Genomic DNA, 11,581 nt, shown 5'->3' on the forward strand with positions numbered 1-11,581 from the left:
AGTTATCATTAAACAACACATTCTCACTCCAACGGCACCAAGTAGCAAGTATTGGACATCTGCGTCCACCTGCATGTAGATGCATTTAGGCTGAGACCAACATGTTCTGCATTCTGCAGCAAATCCTGACACCGTGAGCTACATGTCACATGAATGATGGAGGTTAGGGTTAGAGCTTGCCATTGGATGGCGCTTTTTTTGCTTTTTACTTCACAGTGTCAGTTGGCACATAAACAAAAAAGCATAAAACAACCTTCATTGAAGGTCACAAAAGGGGGAGCGCCACAAATGGTGCTATACATACCAAGTGAAATCTGCATCGCAGAAGTGATGACGGTGATGATTTCAGCCGCACCTTTTGGAAAATCATAGTGGAAGGGAATTTTCCTCCATTGAAGCGTCTGTGCATCATCACGCAGTGCGGAAGAATGACATCGGTGTTAACAAAAATTGTTGGTCATTGACACCTTGGGAGCGAGAATGGGTTGAATTTAAAGGGGCACCGGGCTGATCGCAGTACAGGTTTCTGGATTCACCCTTAATGGTTGCCAGTACCGGTGACTCGCGCCTCTAGAAAATGAGGCCTCAGAATAGGGCCAGAACACAATCCAAGATCTCACATTTATCCCAGGTGCTATTGGCGCATCAGAGCTGGAGACAATTCAGGAAAGACGGAAGCCGAGGGCCCTTCACCCCTGCAACCCAATGTGCAAAATGTGGAGGACAATAGCTTCATACTCACTTTGAAAAATGTTTTTTCAACCACGCAATGGAATCCAATCCAGACAAAAATCACCTTTCAGCTACAAGTCCTAAATGGACATATCATTTCTTGTTACAAATCCACGGTAAAGAAAACAATGATCAGCAAGCTCATTCACATTGTCTGCTGATCTCACGGTCGAACCGGCTCAACATATGCATCCACCTCCCTGTAACACCACAGCGGCGGCAGCTGCGAGGACAGTGATACTCTTCGCGCTGGGAGCTATATCTGGTGGTGCAGCTACATTTGCTGGTGGGGGGGGAAACACACAGACCTAAATGACTTCCCCTCGACAGAAACAGAAAACTCCTAATTGCTCTGGTCTGTATTTTTAACCCAGTTGAATTTAGCATTCGTCATTCAATATAGTGACGCCGGTCTGTATGGAGCCGAATGTTGATAGATTACAGGTTTAATGGCAAGGCTTGCTGCTGTTTAATCGGTGAGATGCCATTGATGGTTGGTCCTGTGGTGGATACATGTGTGTGACGTTTGGTCGACAGACTGTTATCTGGTGTCAGAGTGTTCTGTCCAGCGTTATTTGATGTCAACCTAGCTCCTACATGGTTGACACATTTTGTCAACACCATAATTGGCGAGCTAACCGGCGATGACTGAGGATGGCAGAGCATCCCAAGACAGCTCACATCACAGCCAAACAAAGGTGGGTATTTTGTCTATCTCTGGTTCTGGTTCAAGGTATCATGGCGTGTGCTGTGCATGGCTTACCTTGCATGTCTGCAAGCAGTTGACACACTGGGGGTCTGACTTGAGGGCAGCTGGTCTAGGATCGTTGTTAAACCAGGAGAAGTTAAGTTTGAAGTTTGGAGGCACAGCGAAATTTGGGATTTTTCCATTTTTGGTCTAGAAGGGCAGTGGGCAAGGGTACATCCCTCCACACATGATACTGGGTTATAACTCTCTGGGGGTACTTCATGATTTCGTAAACAACCATGAACCAGCAACGCAACACTTGACGAGAGAATAGACCAGTGGGAACACTGGTTAGGTAGTTAAGTGGGTTTATGTAGGTGTGAGATCTGAGAATTTGCTTTTAGTAAACTTTAAACTAAATATTAAAACAAAATAAACTGAAGAATATGGAGATTATAAGTGCAAACCTCTCAAATATTCAACTACCGTTATTTTCCAGACAGGCGCTGAGACCGGCTGTGGCGTCGGAACTGTTGTACTTCTTCCTCCCATTTTCCCGGTGCATGAGTTTTGACCACCATGTGACTTTCTGTTGTATTTTACTGTTAGTATTTCTGACCGTATTTTGTGTTTGTGACTTTTGTGTACTCTTCTTTATTCTTATCTGATTCTTGTCTGCTCTCTGTTCCTAGATTTATTGATACTCTGTTCTAATCGTGTTTTCTCTCGGTTCGGTGACGCCCTTGGTTCTTCCTTCTGTCTGCTCATTTGTGTTATTTTGTGAATTACTGAGTTGTTCAAACTTATTCTCGATGTTGAGTCTCTTTGCTGCTGGTCACCATTCGGACTTGGGTTCTGTGCACACATGGTCCCTGACAATTACAATTTATCACGAGGCTGAAAACTCCTTTGAAACTATCGTCTAAGCAACTGTTTCTAGAGGTGGTCACAAGTGTTTAAAATGAAAGTTCTGTTGATAGTGTGTCAGATCTGTCTTCCAGCATTTGTCCTTGAGAACGATAGAAACAAAGTAGAAGCTACAATGTACATTGTGGTGAAGGAAAAATTAAACTGCTGATTTTAAAACCAGTGCTGAAACAGAGAAAACGCTCTTTGAACTCGATTCCGCAATTTCTCTCTGATCTTGTCTGAGTGAGTCATGCTCCAAGCGTGTGTGCTTCTGCTCTCAATGAGACCGACTTACCATTTAAAGGTCCACTCAAGCATGGCTTACACATAAACAACATACTAATAAGATACTGAATTTCCACTTCAAAGATGAAATAAAAATTCCCAACAACACCTCAAAATGGCAGAAAAATTACTCAATAATTTGATTCACTATGTAAAGATGAAAAGATGAAAAACATCATTCTTGTTCATGGATTTCTGTCGAACTAAAATGTGACCCCCAAATCCTTTTGAAAAGCTCAGTGCGCTACAGTCGTAGTAGTGCTACCGAAGTTGGTGTGAGACCAACTTTCACTAGTCACTCTGGGCTTTGTGTTTGAAGAGAAAGCGCCACCTTCAGTTCAGTTCACACCCCGTAGCGCAATGAGTAGAGTTGACATTATTCAAAGACACTCACTCAAGGAAAGAGGGGTCATTCCAGTGGCTGGAACTGTGCTGGAATTCTGCTAGAAGTCGGCTGGAAATGTGCTGGGAGTCGCCTGGGACTGTGCTGGAACTGCGCCGGGAGGGGAACAAATAAACTGCTACTACTGTACATGAAATCATTGACGCCACTTGCATCACCAACCAACACATATTTAGATTACCATCAAATAACAGCTGTGCTTGGTAAATACACACCATCGCTGGCCTGTCTCAGACACTCGCACTGGAGTTTACAGGACGTGACAAAAAAGTCAAAAGCAGCATGTGTCCCATCTTCCTTTCCTCCAAAATTGCACCACCATTATTGATTTTCACTCCTTTGTCATCTGGGAAGCCTAGAAATATCAATGAGGTGTACCTGGCCTTGTCGCAGCCCTCGCCTCAAAAGACAACATCTCCTGACGCGCGCTGTTGCTTCTCACACAACATGATAGTTGAGTCCACAAAGACTGGCGTGGACGTTACACAGCCTTGCCCTTCACACTGTCCAGTGACTTCCACATGCCTTCCCTCCATATCTGTAAATGTGGGTTTGATGCAAGACTCGTGCTTCACCTGACCAATATGATCAAAGGATTTTTTTTTCAATCCCATTATCTTTAATCTTCCATGCTCCGCAGCACACACATAGGTATCACGGTTGAAAGGCAAGTCTGACTTGACCTCAAAATAAGTGCTGCGGAACACATAGCGGGGTCAAGCCATCATTATTACAGTAGCTCTTGTACCAGAAAACAACAAATCCATGGAAGTGATAAAAGTTTTTGTCAGTGTTTCTTGGTCATTTGATCATAAGATCTGCATTCGGACCAATGACATAAATCCTGCTAATAACTCAGGTTTACAGCCAGATGCAACTGGTTTTATTAAAAATATTTGAAATAAGCAAGATTAAGATCAACATATTTCTCATTTCACTTTGATCAGATGTGTTTTCATAAATGTTATTCTGATGCGTGTGATCAAAAAAACGTGTATCGAACGTTGTCTCCAAAGGCAGATGGATATTAAATATGACTGAGACCATGTGTGTCAAAGTCAAGGCCTGTGGGCCAAGTCAAGTCAAGTGAAATCATTTTAAGAACATCCTGAACGTACTGGAAATATAATGCTTACTCAGGAGTCCAGGTGGCATGCGTGAACTTTAGCTCTGCCAGCAGCGGAAGTGTTTCTGTCACTGTGTTATTGTGATGTGCCCCTCTAGATTTTTCCGATGAAAACACACCTAAATCCGCAATGATCATGTGCACTTCCACCATGTTGTGTTTTCTGTTTGTTGCGATGAAAAACAGATGAGAAAAAAATCACAAAAAATTTTGAAAATCCTTATGTGTGTAGACCCCTTTACACAGCCTTTTTGCTGCCACCATTCCCAAGAGAAACAGAGTGCAATCGGATAGGAAGTCAAGTCTCCAGGATAAAAAAAATTAAAATTCTTTTTACTGTCTGAAAATATGCACAGATATATATAAAAAAAAATAATTCTGACAGCATGGTGGCTTTTATTTTCCAGTGGTTTTTTGATGAGTTGCTTCAAGTATAAGTACCTGAATAAGTACCTGAACTTGAATTTTGCAATGACTTGTTGGGAAATACATTTAAATCAAGTGTTTTCAGGCAGCTCTACTGTTCTCTAACGCCCCCAGAGAGAGAGAGAGAAAGAGTGAGGGACTGAGGGAGCTGTCTCCACATACACAGACATCACAGCGGAAGTTCCAGCTTCTTGCTGTCATTTACTCAGCCAAATATACGTTGTTGAAGCAAGACAAAGAGCGAGTGTCTGGTCTTATTTGCACGCCTCTTAGCAGCACCACAAACTAGCATGAGTTCACCTGGTGATCCACTGCAGCGTAAAGAGCTTGGGAAACCCACCGCCACTTTCGATCATAACCCATGAAACAAAGCGTAATATTCAACACCTCATTCGATGTTATTTTTACATTAGACAGACTCATCAGGTTTTTCATCATTAGGACTTCTATCAGAATGGCAGCAGTTATGATTCAAATGCCGATTTGCATATGAAAGAAGCCTCCCACTGGCAGATGACATATATTTCATTTTTATTTTTTTCAACTCACACCAACTCCATTAAATGCTTCTGCGCCACTCGGTCTCGCATTTATTTCCCATTTGCAAAATAAATATACAGATGTGCTCATATATACGTATTTTCCGAAATGCGACATTCAAGTCGGATACAAAATATGCATCTATTTTTCCTAATAAGCGGTAGAAATCAAAAGTGGCAATCCAATCAGGACCTATTTGCTGAAGAATCAAACGCCACTGACAATGACACATGGCCAAATCAAGGCGCATGCATTCTGCTTTGATAACTGCATTAGCTGAATGTTGCTGTGCGGCGTGAAAAGGTCACACTCGATATGATCCAATCACTCCTGCTGCCGGCAGGAAGTGCAAATCATGAACAGGTCGAAATGCAGAAATATAAATGTTAGGAGTCTTTAAGAATTACGCGGAATAAGTCTTTTTTGTTCTTGACTGATTTGAGACGGGAAGTTCTAAATCCCAGTGAAAGTTATTAAGATTATTACAGTAATATTGCAGGAGAAAAACAGAGCGAAGGAACAAAAGGGGTCAGACCAACGATCGAGCGTGCCGCTGCTTTAGTCCTTGTAGCAATATGAAAGAGATTTTTCATAAGGGGGTAGCGTGGATGCATTGTGGGTACTAAATTATTGATGTGTTTGAAAAGCAGTTTGTTGTTGAGACTTATGGGAAAATTAATGGTTTCCACCGCCCGCACTATTACACTCGCGTCTAGTCAGCACAGACAGAAGCTTTTTTTTTTTTTAACTAATTTTTCATCTGGCTTCAAGGTGAAATCCCTGAGACAAGGAAGCTGAATCTTTTTAAATCGCCGGCAGCTAATATATTTTGGCATGACAAAATGGTGTGTGGGTAGAAGGATGGCATCTTCGCTCAAGTAACTTATGTTCATTTACTTCTCAACATATACTGGTTGCCAGGTCGCTTAAGACGCAGTTTTTATTTTCAGACTTTGCTAGCCAAATCTGAACTACTGCATCCGTCCGACCCCTTAGAGTGCTATTATGTGTCAGACGTTTTTAGGAGCATTTATGTTCCGTACGGACATGGAAACTCCTGTCCGTTCTTCGTATTTCTGAATGTTTCCACAAAGCTGATGGATACGAACGAAACAGGGCAGTACTGCCAGAAACCATGAGGGCAGTGTTGCTGTGACTATCATACGATACACGAGGAAGACATAACAATGGTGGAAATTCTCTATCGTTCAGTCGCAATATATTCTACAACTTCACCGACGACCACACAACGTTGCCTCTGTTGCGTCTTTTGTGGAAGAGGTACCTTATCAATACTTCTTTCACAGTTGCCATGTTTGTTTTGGAGTTTGTTGTCGTCATAAACTTTTGACTCTAACGTCCCTCGGTGGACATATTGGGGAACAGCAAAACCAATGTAAATAACTCAGGGCGTGTGTGATCAGCGACGGTAACATCATTTGAAAAGGACTGGTACATTTTCGTACGTAAAGAGAGTATAAATGGGCCTTGAGGGTAACTTATGATGGCCTCTTTTTTAGCCCCCACACGTTGGCCCACTTTCAACATTTTCCATCATGGGTTGCCACATCAATTCAGCCTCCTGCACCTTGAACAATCTAGATTGTCCTCCCTTGTCAGGCCTGTCTTCTTCAGTCTTATTTCCCATCGAGTCGAAAACATCCCGACCACTGCCATCACTCAGTGAGCGCAGGACTTATTCCCTCACTGGAGTGAGACGACAGGATTCATGCAAACCCTTGTGGCGTGAGACTTGGTGCTGTGGACTATTGTTTCAATCCATTTAATGAAAGTCATAAGGTGGATGATGGAAATAAATGACAAATGCATTGTCAGATGGAAAAAGTTTTTAAAAAATAATTACATAGGCTTCTTGGGCAAATTCTTTTTACAAAACCAGGTTCATAACAAATCATTAAAATGCTATATATATATATATATATATATATATATATATATATATATATATATATATATATATATATATATATATAAAGCCTATTAATGTTTGTTATTTGACTCAGATGCTTGTTTATTTGTTGTTTATCAAGTTATTTTGTTACAAATAGATTTACAGCTTTGTTTTGCATCAAAATCTGTACCTGTATCAAAATCCTAGCTAAAAGCCTGCATAGCACGTATCTCAGATGGTGCATTCAGAAGTGTCTGAATTTTTTAATACTACTGAAAATAAACAGGGTTACAATGGCAAAACGACCCTTGGGGGCCATCCCTTTTTATTTTCCATTGAAAATGGATTTCATCTTTAGACGGATATTTGTCTACAGTGAGAGCTGTCTGCTGCGATCAGAAGGAAAAAAAAAAAACAACATGACTTTTTTGGAAACGCAGTATCCAACTTTCATGTGGCTGTGCCGCCAAACTGTGTTGTTGTTCATCCCATATTGCATTAGCGTCGCCAACATCACTTGACTGCAGCAATGACCCCGGCGTGCAGCACCTAATGATATCACTGGAGACCAACAGCACATCAAGAATGAGCTTCAAATGAGCGGCTTGGTGGAGGTCTGCGCTTCTTCTACCAGTTCTGAAAGCTATGACCACGTCTCACCTCGTGACCAGTATGGCCAGCTTGACCGAGGCATCACATTGGGTGCACTCACACCAGTTTCACCGCACAAACAAGCTTTCCAGGTTCAAGGTTTTGATCATTATTACACCCTTAAATACTAGAAACTCCACTGAGGTCACACCTCAACTAAGTCACAAACACCCACCCACCTATATTATTGACCTAAATGTATTGTATCCATGAGATTTGAGTTTGAAATAATGCCAGCAGTGAGCTCAATCAGACAGCAGGTGGCAGTTGGAGCTACTTTACTACATACACCAGATGCTGGCGCTCGAGAATCCAGGTGAAACTAGGGAACTGATGACTAGACAATTCAAGCCAGTTCTTAAAGACTTGAAAATTTCACATGCATAAACAAGCACCCAGTTGCATAACCTGCTTCACTCCGTGGTTGCTATACAGAGTGTTGGGCTGCTGAGGCTTCATGGAACAGTGTCCACATTTTCAGAGCCCACTAGATGGCAGTCTCATCTCTTTAAATATTTGCATTCGAAAACGCACAATGAATCCTCCTGAGCTTGTCTCATGATGCCTCATCAGGTCATGACTATCCGTCAGTCATAATGTTCATGTTCAAATAGGAAAACTTTATTGATCTACAACGTCCTGCCACCATGGTGGTGTTGGCTTGTGTGTCTGAAGCCCATTCTACATCTGAATTTTAGCTCTCAACTCAATGCAGAAAAGCTGTGGACTCATAAGATGGAACACTCACAGGTCAAACAGCACTTTTCCATGAAGTTACACTCATGACCAGTTTATATTGGTGCAATCTAAAAGGTTTTACATATATTTTCAACAGATTCCAAAATAAAGAGATCATGCGACTCACAGTAAATGCTTTATAAAATGTCGGACTATGAACAGCAAAAGATTCACACAGCATCTGGGGACTAAAGTAAAGTTCATTATTCGTCTTTTTGTGCAGGGAAGTGGGTCAATGCATCATTAAGACGACTCTGCCCTTCATGAAAATCACTGTAATAGAGAGTCAAAGCTCCTTTAAGGGACAGGAGCAGGCAAACACATGACAGTGAGACAAAGCGAAACTGTGTGGGCTCGTGACACCATTCTCTGGCAACAATTAACATACAGGATTGTCAGTGTGAGGGTGCAAGAAAGAGAGAAGAAAGCACATTCAAGAAGCCAAACAGTCAGCCTGTTCATTTAACTCTGCGTACAGGACACATCAAGAGCCGCCTTTATACGTAGAAACAGAGACTGGGAAGTTGAATGCCTGTATTAATTGCCATCTTTGCTCACTGTTTCAGATGTGACAGCGGCGTATTCCAAGAGGTTTGTGTTCTTAATGGGGAAAATAAAAAAGGCAATTGTGCTTGCAGCAGAAACAAAAGTCCAAATTTGAAGAAACAAAAAGGCTTTATTGCTGACCGCATCCTTATTCACCAAGGTCACAGAAATAAGTATTACTTAAGGTACGAAACAACCAAAGATTTTGAGATGTGGGAGGAAACCAGAGCTTCACACAAGCACATACAGATGTATTATTTGCATTGTCACTAGAATAAATGGTAGATTTATTAGATATCACTAAACAACTGTATGTTACCCCATGCTTATATGGTGCTCTGGTTTCCTCCCACAGTCCAAAAACGTGCACTCATTGTTGACTCTAAAGGCTTGTGTGTTGGTGAGAGCGGTTCATTGACATGTGGCCTGCCCTAGGTCCCCCAAAAACTAAGTTAAGTTTGTGCACAGACGTCATGATAAACTCCAATAATGACCAGAGATGTTGTGAAATTCAAGTCAATCCATTGATAAGAAAGAGATGAAATGAAAACCGTGAGACAAACAGCACAAATCTTGCTGTGCAGAGTTTATTGGTAATCGTAACTTTTGCTGTCCGGGTTGAACAGAGGGCTTGAATCACTTCAGGATTTTCAGATTGATGAAGCAGCAAAGCTATTATCCGAATAGTAGGACGACAAAACCACAGGCAGATGTTTAATAATCCTCCTTTAGGTGATTTCCAAATAACCATGAGGAAGTGAGGACTAAACTCCTGAGAGTATAATGTACACATGCTCCTAAAAAAAAGAGCACCCGAATGTAGCTCAAAATGTTCTTCAGCTCAAGCAGATACACGGATGAGAAACAAAGATTAGCTCTGCAGCATTGAAAATAACATGTTTTTCTTTATTGCATTGACTGAGGTTGTTGAAAAAACCTGCTCGAGAGGGTCGACACAGATGTTATAGAATATTTCATATAGACCCACTTAAGACTGAAGCCTTCAATGACTCATCATGGACGATGGAAGCTCACATCCATGCACTTAAAGCATGTGTGAATGAGACAGAGAAATGCACATATGTACCTTGTCTGTTCCAGCTGTGTTTACAGTTTTATAGAAAAAGTGACAATAGAAAAAAGAAACTTGAACTAATCTTGTTTTAGCCTACATTTTTATAAAGAGCAAAAATGCTTTGGAATCAGCACATGAACATGTGACAGCTGTAAGGACTATGTAAGTAAGTTGTATCACAGTGTATCTCGGATATTTGCCACTTATTCAACTGAAATCACAAAAGCATTGTTGATGTGTTTGATATATCTGAAAGTTTACAGTCCAAGGGAACATATTTCATTATGTTTCTGCAGCACTGATGCCCGTTAAATCAACAAAGTTTTGTCTGAAATGTTTGCAGCCAAAACCACTCTTCCTCTGCAAATAGAGTTATTTGGAAATGGTGTGCCAAGCTGAATGAACTAACACGAATAAAGGGCAAGAAATACAGACTCACTGATCAGATAAAAAAATGAGCATTTCTATTCCTGGCCTAAATTTTCTGTTCAACGGCGCTGATGATATTCTCACGGCTGTTGCGCACCAACTGTCCCCCCCGCGCGCGAAGAGCGCCACTGCTCCAAACCCGCGGTACTGCCACCGCACCACGCTGGCTGCTCCAACTGCGCCGCACATGATCCCTGCAGGGTGTCGCCGTAAAATAAAGAGTCGTGCAATTTCGCTGCAAACCATCGCGCTCCCCGGCGCGCACGGACTCCTCTCCATCACCGTGCGTCACCACTGTTGAACGTGGCAGCAACTTAAAAGTGACAAAACTCGCAATGGCAGCACTCGAGAATCTTAAAACAAATATCAACGTTCATTCAAACAGTCGCAGGCAGCGGTGGCAGGGGAAGTTTTCTGTGCCAGGGAAGGCTCACGGATGAGACAGGCGAGGGTCTGTGATGCAGCAGGAGGGTCCACTGTGCTGCTTGTTTGACCACGCTGTCTCCAAATGACACGCGTGTACGAACCATGAACAATGCACTTCTGTACACACACAACTCACCGATTCATTCAACTCTGCGCAAATGGCACAACGCGTCGAGACATCTGCGTCTCCGTGACACGCAGCTGAGTGTCTAGGCAGTGACACGATTCGGTTTGGCTGTAAACGGTGGTTTATATTTGAGGAGAAACCCCACATCCAGCAGGGAAAACGGCGGCTGGAACGCTGCGCTCCGTGCGCTGCGCTCCGCTCCAGAGACGCGCGCGGAACACAAGACGGCGTCCACTCACCTGACTGCGACGAGCTTGAGCCAAACAAGACGCAAGTTAGGAGAAACTCGATGCAACACAGAGCAGCCGTTGGTTTCATCGTTGCGTTTGGCAAATATCCCCCTTGTATTCACATGTCCAGCGGCGTATCCTCCTTTCGCAGCAGCCAAAATGCAGTTCGGGCTGCGACTTCAGGGAGTTCACACTTAAGTTTGTCCGCCTGGTTTCCGGAGCTCCCCCCGCCTCCGCGTCTGCAGGTATGCACGTGATTTCCTAGCCGGTGTGTTTATTTCCAGTGTTTCCTAAACAGTGTTAACCACTCTTCATGCGTTACTCATCGACTTGGATAC

General features: G+C 42.6%; 1 protein-coding gene across 2 annotated transcripts in view; it reads right to left on the bottom strand.

Moving 5' to 3' along the window:
• The window catches only part of LOC128766242 (receptor tyrosine-protein kinase erbB-4-like), a 228,639-nt gene extending 217,058 nt beyond the window's left edge, over window positions 1-11,581 (bottom strand). For both annotated transcript variants that reach the window (XM_053877738.1, XM_053877737.1), the window contains exon 1: window positions 11,253-11,581. In XM_053877738.1, coding sequence (XP_053733713.1) covers window positions 11,253-11,331 — 79 coding nt within the window. In that variant the 5' untranslated portion in view covers window positions 11,332-11,581. The remainder of the gene's footprint in view (window positions 1-11,252) is intronic.

The sequence above is a fragment of the Synchiropus splendidus genome, chromosome 10, assembly GCF_027744825.2.
Source record: "Synchiropus splendidus isolate RoL2022-P1 chromosome 10, RoL_Sspl_1.0, whole genome shotgun sequence".
NCBI lineage: Eukaryota > Metazoa > Chordata > Actinopteri > Syngnathiformes > Callionymidae > Synchiropus > Synchiropus splendidus.